General features: G+C 40.4%; 1 protein-coding gene across 1 annotated transcript in view; it reads left to right on the top strand.

Annotated features, from left to right (window-relative positions):
* Positions 1-17091, top strand: part of apolpp (retinoid- and fatty-acid binding glycoprotein apolipophorin) — a 57262-nt gene that overhangs the window by 25801 nt on the left and 14370 nt on the right. Inside the window, exons 2-12 of the mRNA XM_012292766.2 lie at positions 4948-4974; positions 5643-5827; positions 6085-6267; positions 6393-10955; positions 11015-11521; positions 11588-11774; positions 12336-12552; positions 12938-13230; positions 13327-13521; positions 13633-13859; positions 15464-15956. Coding sequence (XP_012148156.2) covers positions 4948-4974; positions 5643-5827; positions 6085-6267; positions 6393-10955; positions 11015-11521; positions 11588-11774; positions 12336-12552; positions 12938-13230; positions 13327-13521; positions 13633-13859; positions 15464-15956 — 7077 coding nt within the window. The remainder of the gene's footprint in view (positions 1-4947; positions 4975-5642; positions 5828-6084; positions 6268-6392; positions 10956-11014; positions 11522-11587; positions 11775-12335; positions 12553-12937; positions 13231-13326; positions 13522-13632; positions 13860-15463; positions 15957-17091) is intronic.

Genomic DNA, 17091 nt, shown 5'->3' with positions numbered 1-17091 from the left:
AACGTGCTCTACTTTAAAGCATCAAAGTGTTAACGCATTTTAATGTCATGCTCTACTTTGACGCAGTCTTGCATGTCATCACATATCAGATCTCTATATTGATAAACTATGTATTAATGCGCTCTATTTGCAATTACACTGTAACTTGATGCATTACGTGTCAATACACTGAATATCAACGCGCTGCATATCACCTACTGTATATCAATATACTGTATAATAATACTGCCGTATATAAATATATCTTATATCAACGCTTTATATATCAATACACTGTATATTAACGCGTTGCATATCAGTGCACTGTATATCAACGCGTTGCATATCAATGAACTGTTCATCAACGCGTTGTACGTCAGTGCACTGCTCATCAACGCATTGCATATCAGTGCACTGTATATTAGTACGGAGCATATTAATGCATTTTACATCAACGCGTTGTAAATCGATACATTGTATCTCAACGCATTGCATGTCAATGCACTGTATATCAACATTACATTAACTGTACATTAATGCGTTGCATATCACAGTCTTGTACATTCATGCTTCGCATACTAATACAGTGTACGAGGTGTGACCCAAAAGAAACGAGACTAGTCCAATAAATCATTGTATCTTCAGATTCAGTTCTCCGTGACATTATCACTTTCAAAGTAGTCGCCTTCAGCATTCACACGCTTATGCATTCGGCGCTGCCTTTGCTGGTAACAATTCTGGAATGAGGTTTCTGGAAGTCCTTTCGGGAGATTCTCCGTTTCTGCCTGAACCTCTTTAACTAAGGTGAAATGGGTTCCTTTTAAGCAAAATTTAACTTTGGGAAATAAAAAAAAGTCGCATAGAGCCAAATCAGGTGAATAAGGAGGATACCCTATCACAGTAATATTTTTGCTGGTCAAAAACTGTTTGACAGACAGTGCCGTGTGAGCGGTTGCATTGTCCTGGTGCAACAGCCATCCATCGCTCCACAACTGTGGCCATTTTTTCCTAATTTTTTCACGAAGTCTTTTTAGTACTTCAATGTAATAGTGTTGGTTAACAGTCTGACCACTGGGAAAACACTCAATCATTACAATTCCATTAATGTCAAATTTTGATTTTAACATGCGTGCGTTTTTGGGTTTTGGGGATCCTGGAGACTTCCACTACATTGACTGGCGCTTACTTTCTGGGTCATAGGTAAAAATCCACGTCTCATCACATGTTACAACAGATTTCAACAAATTTTACAAGAAACTTGATGTTTATTCGCTGTTCGGTTTTTACGTTAGACATTTTTCCGGCAGAATGCAGTTGCAAATGGTATGACCGATTCAATCGAAATTGGCAACATGGATAGAGGAGGTACGTGGGATGATGCCACAAAAACAATTGCTGCCAACTCCATTGTTTTTTCAAGCTATACACCTAGTCTCGTTTCTTTTGGGTCACACCTCGTACATCAACGCGTTTTATATTGACACACCGCACATTAACAGGAAATGTATCAGCACACTGCATATCAGCTCTTTATATGTTCACACGTTGCATATCACTACATTCTCTATCAATATGCTATATAAGAACGTGTTACATAATCAATGCACTGTACATTAACTCTCTGTACATCACAGCATTGCATATCATCGCGTTGTATACTGACGCATACGTATGTATATCTCCACGCTGTATATTGTGCTGCATTCACTATATTGCTGCGGCCTATACCGCGCGTTATATTGCCGTGCTAAATACATTACCGTGCAACAATGCAAATACTCAAGTCTTGAAGAGCCCATTTTTTAACCATCCTCCATTACTTCGCTATTAAAAAATGCAATAACCGGTGAAACAATTGCAGAGCCCAACAAAGTATTCTTATGATCAAGACGTTCTCTCGCTTAATCGCCCGCCGGAATATTAAACAACGATCGAACAGTTGTCGCTTGTTCCCGAGCACTCAAGCCGCGATAACAACGTTCAGATTAATCATTTATTCCAGCAGTGGTGCACGATATGCAGTACTCGGGCAAAGCGACCAAACAGAAAAACGATAAAAAATCTTATTGACTCGCTTTTATAATCGATTACATTTTTATCCGCGGAGTTGATTACTCCACGGCATATTTGTGCAAGGGAGGCTGAACCTCATCAAGTAAGGTCGCATCGATAACGCGATAATCGCTGACTCGGTTGACCCTCGATCTTGAAACGCTTATTTTTAGTCGATCAATTCTTTAAGCGTGCTCGAACGCGAAATTCGGCTTTTTAGAAATTTCCGAGCGACTTTCGTTGATTACTGATTATTTCTTACGATTCATTAATAATAAATATAGCAACAGAAGACATAATCGTTGGGTCACTGATGTTGGTAACAATTTTTTTGGTAAATCTTGAACAAAAATAAACCGCAATGTCACACAATTACAATTAATTAAAAAATATATGAATAAAAGAAGATGAAGAAAAATGAACAAAAAAAGGAAAAAAATTATCGAACCCAAGAGGTTTTTTAACTCGTGACGCAGTAATTGAAGGATCTACCATCTTTGCTATTATATCCCTCGCCATTTCATCAAGCAATTTATTATTTATAATGTTACTAAACTGAATACTTCTTGAAATAACGATTGTTAGCAAAAACAGTGAAATAGGTTGCGATAGTTTCTCGAAAAAAAGTTTGATCAAAATCGATGACTCAACAATCGTGTTCATATGTGACTAGGTATTAGAGAAAGATTTTGTCTGGGACGGATATTCCGTGGACAGTGCAAAATTATTCAGGAGTCGGGCAAACAGTGAATTTCGAGCGCACGTGATTGCCCTCCGGGTCGAAGCGAGGACCGTTCCTTTCGTTTCTTTTTTTTTACGCGGTCAATTTATCAAAGGCCATTCGAAAAGGGGAATCGGCGTTTCCAGTCACGTCGAGAAATCCTTCAACGACGGGAAACTTCCATTCTGTGTGGGGTCAGAAAGGAACGAAGGCATCTCGAGGGAGTCTCGTGGCGATTAAATACGAACGGAACGGATTAACACCCACACTGTCGCGCATTGAGCAGAATCCCAAGAAATAGAGAAAAAGTGGCATTTTTTTCTCCGTTCGTAATACCGAATCTTGTTAAACCACTCTGTAAAGCTTGCCTTCTATCGTCCCTTTTGCAAAATTATCGAATTCAATAAAATACTATACAATACAAATTTTTGAAGAATATAAAGATTGTTTATGCGAGGGGTAAATTTTGGCCGGGTGTATGACGATGAACCAGCATTCATAAGATGCCGTGTCTACAGTTTTGTTGTCTTCGTTATTATATTGTCGTCGATTACGATACGATTAGCGTGGTTATTATGTTGTTACAACGTCATTGACAATGATTCTCTCGGTTATTATGCTGTTACACATTATCATGCGACCGTCGAAACAAATCTCGGTGGGGACCTGCTATCGAACCCCTTAATGACGAATTCAAGTGGCTGATTTAAGAACCCGGTCCCCGACCCCACGACTCTATTCACCGTAAATTGTTACCAAAATTGATGGACGGCCAAGCAATCAAACAAGTTAGGATAATTAAAATTAATAAAAAGCTGCATTCGGTACTTAAATCGAACGAATTTTTACTTATTAATTCGATTGTGGTTAATATTTCGAATTAATATAGGGAGTTAATTCGAAATTAATATTTCGAATTGGTTAATGAGAGATTTAATGTGTTTAAAATGAATAACGCATAGGGTGCGTACCTTGTTGAAGTAATAAATGACGCACCAGGTGCGTCTCATACTAAAGTAATAAATGACGCACCAGGTGCGTCTCATACTAAAGTGATAAATGACGCACCAGGTGCGTCTCATATTAAAGTAATAAATGACGCACCAGGTGCGTCTCATACTAAAGTAATAAATAACGCACATAGTCTTATGCTAAAGTAAGTGACGCAATGGTTGCGTCCTTTGCTAAGATACAGGGTGCGTCTTGCTAAGAAGTTTGTGGAAGTAATATGATACAAAACAAAATATGTAGGAACTATAAAAGCTTTTAACAGAAAGATCAATGCGTTTAACAGTAACGACGCACCAGGTACGTCCCATACTAAAATAATATGCGACGCACCTAATGCGTCTTAACAAAAAGAAGCTCGCAAAAGTAAAATAAAATAAATAAAATATAACGAAATTGTAGAAATAGTTAACAAAAGGTTTAACGCGTTTTGTAATACCGAAGCACTAAGTGCATCTTGTGGCAAAATAACAGGTGACGCAATAGGTGCGTTCTGTGCTAAAATAACAAGCAACCCTCTGCGTCCTACCAAAAGTAAGCACGCAGAAGTAAAATAATAGAAATAAAATGTATAGAAATTATAAAATTAATGATGGATTTAATTCGTTTTAGTATAACGACGCACCGGGTGAGTCTTACGCTAAAACAGAAGACGACGCACCGGGTGTGTCCTGAGCTAAGATAACGAACGACACACCAGGTGCGTCGTATCTTAAAATTTGGAAGACATACCTGATGCGTCCTAAGCTAAAATAGTAGACGATGCACCGGGTGCGTTCTAAGCTAAAGTAACAAACAACACACCAGGTGCGTCGTATGTTAAAGTAATGGAAGACGCACTTAGTGCGTCTCATGCTAGAATAGTAGACCACGCACCGGGTGCGTCTTAAGCTAACGTAAGGAACGACACACCAGGTGCGTCGTATGTTAAAGTACTGACAACGTAACATATGCGTCCTATCAAGAATTAAACAGAATAAAATCCTAAAGAATTAAAATGATAAAAATGTAAATATTCAGGTATCAAAATTGAAGTACAAATGAGGTAGTTAAATCATATAAAAAGCAATTGTGGTTCATAAATGGATCTTATTAGGAGCTTGAATTATAAAATTCGTTAGACAAAATTGATGTATAATCTGATTTTTAATATTGTATAATAATAAGTCTCGTTTCTGTTGTTTCAGGCAAATGCACGGTCGGCTGTCGTGGAAGTAAGTATCCAATCTTTTTGTTTTACTCAGGACCATGTTTACAGTTTTTTGGGCCCCGCACAACTGAAAATTGGGGCCCCTTTATGCAAAAAAGAATAAGTGTAATATTTGTTAAAAACGAACGCAATTTTTTTGGGATATGTTAACTTATATTACATCACATAATATATTGTATTGAGATTATAATTATAATTTCATTGTTACATATAATTTATGTTAATATATTTAATTTACACACTATTAAATATTTATGATATACATGTTTATATAATTTTACACGTAAAATATACGTTTATAATATACTATAATTTTAGACATAAAATAAGCATTTATAGTATATTATAATTTTATACATAATATATAATACAATAATATATTATTACAGTTTAAAATTACAAAACCAAAATCAAATGAAAACAGAAAAATTAATAAATATTGAATTATACTGGAAAATAAAAATTCCTATTTTTAACGTTTAATGACTGTAGACTTAATAATACTGTCGTAATAACTTTTAAAACAACGTGAGATATTATGAGGCCCCAATTCTTCAGTGGGTCCTAGGTGAACGCCTAATTAGCGTAAAAATATACGCGGTCCAAGTTCCAATTACCTCTGCATATTTGATAGATCGATGTATAACGTTTCTCCCATCTTTTGCGTGACAGTGCATCCGAGCAAAGCGTATCAGGAAGGGCACACGTACGTATATAATCTTGATGGCACGTCAGAGACATCTGTTACCGATGCACAAGGGACTGCTAACCTCCGATTGTCCGCTACTGTGGAAATGTCTGTCAAACCGAACTGCGTCCATCAGTTGCGACTGAAGAACGTCAAGTTAAATGGAGCGGTAAACCAATTCTTTGATCTACCCACTGAATTTCAGATATCCTGAAAATATATTGAGCTCTATCGTCAAACAGTGTTATCGCCTGAATAGAATCTCTAAATCCATAAATCCCAAGGTCACCAAATGCATGTCTTCTAATTTATAAAATTTTCATCTTAAAACTTTCAAATCAATAAGTACTGATCACCCTTTCTAGCCACATTTTCTTTAGGAAAGCCAGATTTGCTCTCTCTAATATATGCAACATATTCTTTTAGCCCGCGTCCTTGCCAGACCTCGAAAAGTACGCGGTACAGTTCAATTACCATGACGGACACATTGACACGGAGCTGTGCACCGAGCCAGGCGACTCCCAAGCGTCTCTGAACATCAAAAGAGCAGTTGTCTCCTTGTTCCAATCAGCTGTCATGGAAGAGAGCGGTTCAACGACTCACCACGAGGTATTCTCGAAACAAAGCGATTATCTTATCAGTTTATTCTAAGCAACACAAACTACCTTGACATTGTCCTAGCCTCAGTTTACTACTAATCACTTCGTTGGAGAATAACGTGACAACAATTTCAGACCGACGTGATGGGAGCCTGTCTAACGGAGTTCAACTTCCGCAAAGATGGCGACACGGTGACTGTCAGGAAGGACAGGAACTTAGCGCAATGTTCTTATCGCGAGAACCTCAATCAGGGTCTGATATCAGCTAGCGTAGACACTTCAGCGGGCATGAAATCCTCCCCTCTGCTCGGGTCGCAGCAAGCAATCGTGCAACGCTTCAAACAGGGTATACTGACCGAGGCTTCATCTAAAGAGTTGTACGAGTTGAGGCCCTTCAGCAACGGCAACGCAGGAGCTAAGACCACAGTGGACACCAAACTGGTCCTGAAGAAGGAGAAAGCTGACAGTCCAACGGCCGCAGTGTCGCTGCCTAAATCCCTGATCTTCGAAAGACCTCACCCGGTACCGAAATCATCTGTGGAAGCCATCACCAATGCACTGAAGGCCACCAAAGACGAAGTAGCTTCAGGAGTGAAACCGGAAGCAGCCACTAAATTCGCCGAGCTGGTGAAAGTTCTCAGACGAAGTAGCAAGGACGACATCATGTCCGTTTACCAGAAGATCAAACAAGGCGCAGGTTTCGACAAGGACGACCAGAAACTGTTCCTGGACACCCTGTTCAGAACGGGCAGCGGCGAGGCGGTAGAAGTTGGAGTCGATCTAGTCAAGAACAAGGAACTCTCCGGTCTCCAGGAGCTTCTGTTCTACGCCAGTCTGGCCTTAGTACGTCACATGAATCTGCCTGCGGTGACGGCCGCCACTAGTCTGCTGGACCAACCTAATTTACCTCGACTTGGCTACCTGGGTGTCGGACAAGTGATCGGCAAGTACTGCCAGGAGCACTCCTGCGAGAACGTAGCCGAGGTGAAGGAGGCTGTGCACAAGATTCGCGAAAAGGTTGGCAATGGCAAGGCTAAGACCAGGGAACAAGAGAATCTTGTCGTTTCTGCCCTGAAAGCCCTGGGCAACACGCAATTCCTCGATGATGCGACCCTGCAGAAGCTTGCAAACATCGCCGCCGACAAGAACGTGCGGAATCGCGTCCGAGTAGCTGCTCTCGGGGCTTTGCCCAACAGGTGTTCGATGAAGTGGAAGAACATTGCGTTTAAGGTGTTGGCCGACCGTGAGGAAGATAGCGAGGTCAGGATTAAAACCTATCTCGCCTTGGTCGCTTGTCCTTGCCCTCATGTTGCTAACCAACTGAAAGAAGTGCTGGACAAGGAGACCGTGAACCAAGTCGGATCGTTCATCCAGACTCATTTGAGAAATCTTAGAGCTTCTACTGATCCTAACAAACTGGCGGCTAAGAATCAATTAGGTTTAATCAAACCACGAACCAAGTTCCCTGAAGATTTCCGGAAATTCTCCTACAATGATGAACTTTCGTACAAGCTTGGTGCTTTTGGTGCTGGCTCCAGCGCCGAGAGCAACGTAATCTACAGTCAGAACAGCTTCGTGCCACGATCGACAAGCCTGAACATGACAATGGACTTGTTCGGACGCAGTTTCAACTTCCTGGAACTGGAAACTCGCGTGGAGAACCTGGACCGAGTGATCGAACGCTACCTTGGACCCAAAGGACAACTCTGGGAGAAGAACATCGAGGAGTTGAAGAAATCCGGTGTCAGCTCAGTTAAAAACCTCAATGAATACATCAAGGAACGATATGACAAGGCTGTTCGCGGAAAACGCGAGGTAAAACAAGGAGAGTTGGACAGATTCGCGAAGAACGTTCACTTGAGGAACAACGAGGTTGACCAGGACCTGGATGTTGACCTTTCCGTCAAACTATTCGGCGTCGAGCTCGCTTATCTCAGTTATCAAGGTGACAGTAGTAAGTTAACTCCAGAAGCCATCGTCGATAAGGTATTCGAAAACTTGGAGAAAGGTTTCGACCTTGTCAAAAACCTGAACTTCGACCTTCAGAACTACCTGCAGTTCCTCGACGCCGAGCTGGTGTACCCAACCAACTTGGGAAGCTCGTTGAACCTCGGTGTGACAGGAACTAGCGTGCTGCGCATGAAAACCAACGGCAAACTCGACATACCGGCTATCTTGAAAGACCCGAAAAACGCCAACTTCAGAATCGCCCTCGATCCCAGTGTATCCGTCACGATCATCGGAAGCATGGTCGTCCAAGGTCTGGACGCTGAATCCGGAATGAAACTCATCAGTACTCTTCACACGGCCAGCAGCACGGACATGACTGTCTCTGTATTGAACGGCAACGGCATCGACGTCAATTTCGGTATACCCAAGAAGAAGCAAGAGCTGATCAGCGCGAGCAGCGAACTGTTGCTGAGTTCCGGCCCGAAAGGTGAAAAATACGTTGCTCCCAAGTTTGGAAAGGGTAAGACGCACTCGGACTGTTTCGACCAATTCTCAACCCTCCTTGGTCTAACCGTTTGCGGACAACTCACCTACCCGTACGAGGACCTCGCTACGATTTCACAGAAACCAATGTTCCCCTTGAGCGGCCCGGCCAAGTTCGCGATCACAGTCGAGAACAACGATGTGAGCAGCTACCACTTCAGGGTTAACCTGAACACTGAAAGTGCTGCTAAACGTTCCTTCGAGATTCTGGTAGAGACGCCTAACAGCAAAACCAACAGACGTGTGGCCCTGAATCTGGAGGCAGGCCTCGAGCCCAACAAGTACGCCAAAGTCTCTCTCGACTCACCCATCAAGAAGGCTTCCTTGGAAGTGATACTCAAGAACAATCCTAAAGAACGCACCCTCTCCCTCATTGCGTTCCACGATCAGATAGAATATTACGGTCGTATTGGAGTGCTGGCCAGCGGAGGCAAGTACAAACCTGTGCTGGAGTACAGGGTACCTGAACATATCGAAAAACTCGCTACAGCGAAGACTGGTCTGAAGTCTGGACAACAGTATACCGTGCAGGGTACCGTAGACGTTGCCGATCACCAAGGTGGTCAGAAGTTCATGCTCGATAAGGTCGCCCTGATGGTCGGTGGGCAGAAATTGGTCGTCGTGGACGGTGACGTAACCATCACACCTACTGCAGTCACCGTGGATTCGTCTCTCAGCTACTCCGATAAGAGTCTAATCTTCAAGTTGGACGGAAAGCAGATATCCAGCAACAACTACGTCCTGATTGTGACCGCCATACCATCTACCGACCCCAACATTGGATTCAATCTGAAGTGGGAATACAAGAGGGAACCGGACAACCTACAGAACAAGTTGATCTTCGTACATGGTTCTGATCCAAACTCCGAGACCAACCGACTGACCTTGAACCAAGAAGCCGTTTATAAGATCGGGCCTAAGACTCCTCTGGTCCTGTCCATGTCTAACGAGCTAACCTACCCAGCACTCAACATGAAACTGAAGGTGGAAGGCAAACTTACTCGCAAGTCGGTCAGCGGTGACATCGAGGTAAAATACGAGAAATTCAAGTTCGGTACCGAACTATCCGCTAAGAAGGACATGGAGAAACCTGGCGACTACGACATCGAGCTGGAGGCTGAACTGATGGAGAACGGCGTGGAGCTGAAGTCGAAGCGTACCATCGTCGACGCGCACAAGAGCAAATTCAGTAACTCCCTTGTTCTGAAACCGGGTGGTAAATACGAAGCTGACGCTACGGTGACCCACGACGTGAGCAAGAATAACATAAACGTGCAACTTGACGGTGACTTGAACCTGAACGGAAAGAAAGTGAAGATGGACACCGGTTTGGAAGCTAATCCACAGGCGCTTAACTCACGCGTCTTCGTGAAGGTGGACGGAGTCAAGTACATTGAATTCCTGTTGAAGACCACGCGAACACCGAACCCCAGTGGCAGCTTGACCCTCAATCTGAAGAACTACGTGACTGCGAGTGGTCAGTACATCTACCAAAACCGCAAAGGAAACGCTAACCTGAACGTTGACTTCCCGAAGATCAATCGCAAGGTTAAAGCCAACGCTGACCTGGCCATATCTGGATCTGAGCACGTGGGTAACTTGGAGATTCTCTACGACGCCGAGAAAGATCCCTCTAAACGCCTGAAACTGTCCACCGTCTCCGACATCACGAAGAACTCCGTGGACACGAAGAACGTCCTGGAGGTTCTCACCTACAAAATGGAGCTGAACGGGAAGGGCAAGCTGCAAGGATCCTTACAGGATGGTCAACTGCAGCTGGATGTGGACACCACCCTGCCAAACGGTCGCTACCTGGTCTGGAAAATGAAACGCAATTCCGCGAAAAAGGACAACAAGTACGACATCTTGGTGGACACTGAGCTGGTAGACAACACGGTCAAAGGTGGACCATCAAGGAAACTCGCTTACAAGGCTGACGTGAAGGATTTGGACCTGGAGCAGTTGACGTACCAGAAGAACTCGGCTCAGTTGAAATTCGTGGACGCGGACGGAAAGGACTTGCAGGTCTCTTGGAACGGTAAGAACACCCTGCAGCCTGAAAACAAGAAGTCGAGAGAATTGAACGTCGAAGTTACTGGTGCTAGCATTCCCAGGAAATTCCAGCTTCAAATAAGCTCAGACTGCGGTAACAGCGAAGCAGCGCTCAAAACGAAAGCTTCGCTGGGTGACGACATCTCAATGATGGTAAGTGCTTGAACTGATTCTTTAGTCTTCTTCGACTTACATGTCTGATTCAATTACAGTGCAGCGGAACAATCAGCGAGGGCAACCAGGTTGACAAGCCTTCCAAGTTGGACGGTGTCTTCGAGATGAAACTGCCTAGCGACAAGCTTAGCAACCTGAAGTTGGAGGTCTCCTCGAGTTTGCTAGACGCCACCGAGAAGAACTTGATAGACTACGCTGAGAACATAAAGTTGACGTACAACAATGACAAAAAGATGCAAGGAGAGCTATCCTACAAACTACAGTTGCCGGATAAGGACTCCAACTTGCCCAGTTCGGGCACAGGAAAGCTGATCTTGAACATCCTGCAGAATCCACCTCTGAAAGTAGACGGTAAATACGAGTACGTGCCTAATTCCGAGAAGCAGACAGCAATGGTCGATCTGAATGCCAGCTACGGAGACAAAAAGCTGTCCCTTCGATCTGACAACGAGTACCTTCCCGATGTCGCGACGGTCAACCTGAAAGCTAAAGGCAATATGCTTGCGGAGAAACTACGTAATCTTAACTTGGATTTGAAATACCAGGTAATGGATTGAGATACATCTGTTTTCATGAATGTAGTTTACTTAATTTCCTATTCCGGTTTACAGAGATTCAAGGAACAGAATAGATTGTTAGTCGACAGCGTTCTTACTGCCGATGACAACAAGTACACTTTGAACTCTGAGATTCAGCAACAGAGCACAAACAATATATTCCACCTGACAGCCAGCTCTCCGTTAGGAAAGACAGAAGTGCTCTCCAAATTCCAGAAGCTGGGTGACAAGGAATACAAAGGTAATAAAGGAAACTGATTCTTTGATATGGTTACTTATAGCAACTACTAGATAATTCCCTATGTTTCGGCTTGTACGCGGGAACGGGCAATATTGGATACCAATGATGTATACATTATTGACAGATTTCTTAGTTTTAGAATTTGCGAATTTCTTTATTTGGGATTGTAGATTTGTACGATCTTACGTTTCTAAGTTTCTAGATTCCTAGGTTTCCAGGTTTTTAGGTCGCTAGGTTTCTAGGTTTTTAGATTTTTCAATTCCTAGGTTTTTAGATTTTTCAATTCCTAGGTTTCTAAGTCCCTAGGTTCTTATATTTCTAGATTTTTAAGTTTCTAGGTTCCTAGGATCCTAGCTCCCTAAATTTCTAGATTCTTACATTTCTAGACTCCTAGATTCCTAGATTTATAGATTTCTAATTCACTAAATATTTAAATTCCCTTTCTAACCTACTCCTCCAGATTTAAGTAGCTAAGTATTGCGGTATAATAGCATGTAACGGCGGATTACGTAGCGGTCACATAACGAGCGGCCACTGTATTATTCAACACTTGCGTTCCAGGTGAATGGAAAGTGGATACTCCCAAAGGATTCGCGGTTGCCGACGCACACGTAGACTTAGAAAGCGTAGACAACTTCGTAATCAACGCCAATTTTGATAGTGACAAACTAAAACACCGTAAAATCCATGCTGAAATTGCCAACAAACCAACAGCAAAGTCTGGAAAGAGGATTGTCATCACTGTCACCAGTGACGGTCAGAACATCGTAGCTGGAAGGTATATATACATGAAATCAAACATAGATTTAACCTACTCGCTTCCATAAATGAATCTGACCAGATCATCACACGTTAGAGCTACTATTGACAGTAGTTCAACTCTTCATGAATTCAACCTTAATTTACACCACACCTCAGATTTGATAATTCTCAGTCTTCAACTGGCCCGAATCTAGCATAGTCCATATCATAAGCAGTCCCGAATCAAAGCATTAGATTTAAATTTATATCACAAATCATTCCTGTTAATAGATTTATCGCTTCTTGGTTCAATTTCGATATTCAAAACAATTCCAAGTTCGCTATTCAATTAAAACCAGTTTGCTTCGATTATTTACACTATGATCATTTGTGGGACTAAGCGTGCACTGTCTACTCTTCAGCACAAGTTACAAGAAGCGCGACGAAGATGGAAAGATCGTGGTGGAAGGTAACGGAAGTCTGAAAGTTGGCGACGACACGAAGAGCTCGTCCTTTAAGTACACTCGTCAGCAATTAACACGCGAGAAGGACGGTGAAGTAGGAGTCGCGATGGTATTGAACGCTAATTTCGGACCGTCAGCTATCGTTGGCGAACTGAAACTGTCAAACAAGGAGGTGCACGTATTCAACAGTTACTGCGAACAGAACAAGGACTGTGCTCACTTCAAGCTTCAATCGACCCTTGATGTGGAACGTAAGCGATCTTCTTACTTTCGTCTAATCTTCTTTCAAGACTGAGAAATACTTCATACAGAGTAATCTTTCACAGCTTAATTTGTTACATTTTCAGAGAAAGCTCTGCTGAAGCACCAGATAACGGTGGAGGTCGACCTGAAGAAGTTCAACGTACCTGCCGAGTTCGGGTTAAAAACCAGCACGGAGTTGAAGAAGCCCATCTTCGACCACACCACTAATCTCTATCTCCACTCTACCAAAGACAAGTCCGAATACACCTACCAAGTTTACATCCATCCTAAAGAAGCAGGTAATCTCGTTTGAGCTCTGGTTAGACATTTTGAGCGCGAAAATGACACCATGGCTATCGCCAGGTGACACTACCGGTGACAACTGTGACACTATTGCTTTCTGATTATAGCCAGCATCCTGACGCTGCCATCTCGTGAGATAGCCGCCGTTGCGACGTATGATTTGCCGAAGACCAAGCACACTGGCGCGTACAAGGTGGACCTGTCGATTTACCTTGACAGAAAGAACAAGCCGGCCGATAAGACTAGCCTGTCAAGCAGCGGAGACGTCCTTATCGACGAGAACAACTTGTCGCTCAGCGGAGAAACCAAATTCACTTATCCTACCCAACCTAAGGTATAATACACGTTAATCACTTAATTAGATGTTACTGTGAACTTTAAGATTATAAGTGAAATTTAAATTAGGTCAGATATAAAAGAGGATTTTTGTTTGAGGCTGTCACGTCTGTTAAATTTAATAGAATCTTTAAATTTGATGTGGATTTTAGGGACAGTCTAACAAAGAGTCTGAATAAAAGATTTTATTACCACTGTGCAGTTTAAAGGGGAACCCTAGTCTTCATTTTAGAGGGGTGGATTCAATTTGTATTTTAGAGATATCCAAGTTTTATTCTAAAGGGATAGACCTAATTTTCATTTTGAAGTAGTGGACATGGTTTTCATTTTAAAGTAGTGGTCCCAGTTCTCACTTCAAACGGGTGGAAATAATTTTCATTTTAAAGTGGTGGAACCAATTTTCACTTTGAAGGGGTGAATCCAGTTTTCAGTTTAAACGAGTGGGTCCACTTTTCATTTTAAAGAAGTGGACCCAGTTTTTATTTTAAATAGGTGGACCTAGTTTTAATTTTAAAGGAGTGAATTAAATTTTCATTTTAGAGGTAGACCTAATTTTCTCTATAAAGTGGTAAATCCAGTTTATATTTTAAAGAGGTAGACTCAGTTTACATTTTAAAGAGGTGATTTCAATGTTCATGATAAAGGGGTAAATCCAGTTTTTATGTTAAAGGGATGGAACCAATTTTCATTCTAAAGGGGTGGGTCCAGTGTAATTATCGACAGAGCAATGACTGCAAATTATGCGAAGGATTTCAATAATCACAGTGCTCGTTCGGTAAAAGCCTGGTTTAGGTTAGGTTAGGTCATTTATCGAGCAGTCACTAAAATGTACATTCATGTCTTCACTTTTTTGTTGTAATGACATGTATAACGAATCACGAATTTTGCTCACATTAATTGCTTACATTGATTGCAGTGATATTGCTAAAAATCTTTATTTTGTTACATTACATAAAAATTTATTTATATACTAAAATTACTATGAAATTAAAACTAATTCTGTAGCAGATTATTATAATTTAATGAAAATATGTAATTTTGTAACAGAATACTTGCCTTGTAATTTAATGATGAAAATTCGTTTTAAACAGATTTAAATTTTACCGCTTCTTATCATATCCAATTTAAATCACGATGGCGGTCACTAAATCACTTTTACCGCTCTCGTGAGTATCACTTGACCGCATAAAGCTAGAAGGATCTGCTCACTATTAATATGCAATATGAATGAACTATATATGTACATAATTTAATTGATTATTTCAAACTACACAAAATCTAAAAATATTTTAATAATATAATGGTTTAAAATATTTTAAACTACTGCACATATTTTCCGTGATAAAAAATATGTATTCAAACATTAAACTCAAACGTTAAAAGTTAAACACCATACATATTCGACAAAACGGCGAATTAAGATGACTGTCAACAACGGGTATTCATGGAGCGGTTATTTATCAAGCGTGCACTGTATTTTCACAGAAAATTGCATTCCAAAAATGCACTTTACATTAACAGTAAAAATCTGGTTGAAATCAGATTGCTTCACATTGTACAACATAAATAAAACAAAATAAAATTTTTGTCGATCAATTAAAGGGTATGGTAGTGAAAGGATCGCTTCATCATAGCCGCGACCGTCTGTTGACTGCCAATCTGGACATCGACGTCTTCGCCAAGAAATCTCAGATGATCTCGCTGGTGGCTAACGTGCAACGACAACCGATCACAGATGGGTCAAATGTGACCGGTTCCGTCGAAGTGAACAGCCGTGGACAGCACTTGAAACTCGATCTCAAATCTCATCTCACTTTGTCCAAACAACAAGCAGGATTTGGTAGCTTCTTCTCTTACAGCGATGTGAATCAGAAAATGAAGACCATGGGTGTTCTATTTTCCGCGGATGTCAATCACATTTCGTTGCTGGCTACTTTGCCCGACAAAGAATTGATCAGGGACGACTGGAAGTTGCAATTCGCGAAAAATCGACAGAAAATCGACAGAGAATTGTCTGTGTTGGGAGAAACACCCAATGTGATCACCTTTGAAGCCAACGATTTTAACCGTTTTAATTTGCAAATTCATCCGAAAGGTAAGTTTTTTAAATTAGTTAATTTTTTGTTTTGAGATATTTTTCTGAATTTATGAAAAAGAGTTTGCATCTTTTCTAAATTTTAAATTGCTATATTCATAAATTTCCACTTTTATAAATAATATAATTTTAAAACTTGCAATTTTTTAAATTTTTATATTCATAAATTTATTAATTCTTGAACTTGAAAATTTTCTAATTTTTTAAATTTCTATGTTCACTTTCTAAATTATCAAACTTTCAGACATCAAAATTTTTACTTCTGAATTTTTAAAATACTATATTTCTAAATTTATCATATTTTAAAATCTTTCAATTATTAAATTTCTAAATTTAACAAAATTTCAAATCTTTTAATAAATATTTACAAATTTTTCAAATTTACAAATCACTTATTTTGTAAATTCTTAAATTTCCTAATTTCCACTTTCTAGAACATTCTAACACTAATCTTACCGTCGCGTAATACACACTTAATTCGAAATTAATAATAAAAGTAAACAAACAGTACAACATAAGTTCACTTACACGTTACTTCTTTATTTCAATAAAAAAAGAAACACAGATTCATGAAAAGTCTCAACAAATTCTTTAATTCAAGAGAAGCAACTTGTAATTTCATAAATTTCACGAAAAGTCCCTCAACAAATTTTTCAACGCAAACCAAGCAACTTGTAATTTCACAGATTTCACGAAAAGTCCCTCAACAAATTTTTTAACGCAAACCAAGCAATTTGTAATTTCACAGATTTCACGAAAAGTCTCTCGACAAATTCTTTGATCCGAAACAAAAAACTTGTAAACCTTATTTATTTGACTTTACACTTTCAGTATTAATATCATTATATAAAATTCCCAAAAAGGCAAAAGGAACTGAATTACATTCAAACGAAATCGACTTACTATTTGAGACAAAGAAATATTATTTATTTCATTCCGAGGGGGCTTGTAATAATAGACACATATATATTTATTTATACACTTAATACATTATTTAACTACTTTGAAACATTAGTTACTTTAAAAAGAACGATTACTAAAAAAGACAACCGCGTGGTGAAGCCTAATGCGTGACGATTTAGAATTTAGAGGTTAGCGTCAATTGACTAGTGTAGTCACTGTATTTACCGTTAAC

The sequence above is a fragment of the Megachile rotundata genome, chromosome 15, assembly GCF_050947335.1.
Source record: "Megachile rotundata isolate GNS110a chromosome 15, iyMegRotu1, whole genome shotgun sequence".
In the NCBI taxonomy this organism is placed as follows: Eukaryota; Metazoa; Arthropoda; class Insecta; order Hymenoptera; family Megachilidae; genus Megachile; species Megachile rotundata.
This window is presented reverse-complemented; position numbering and strand designations above follow the sequence as displayed.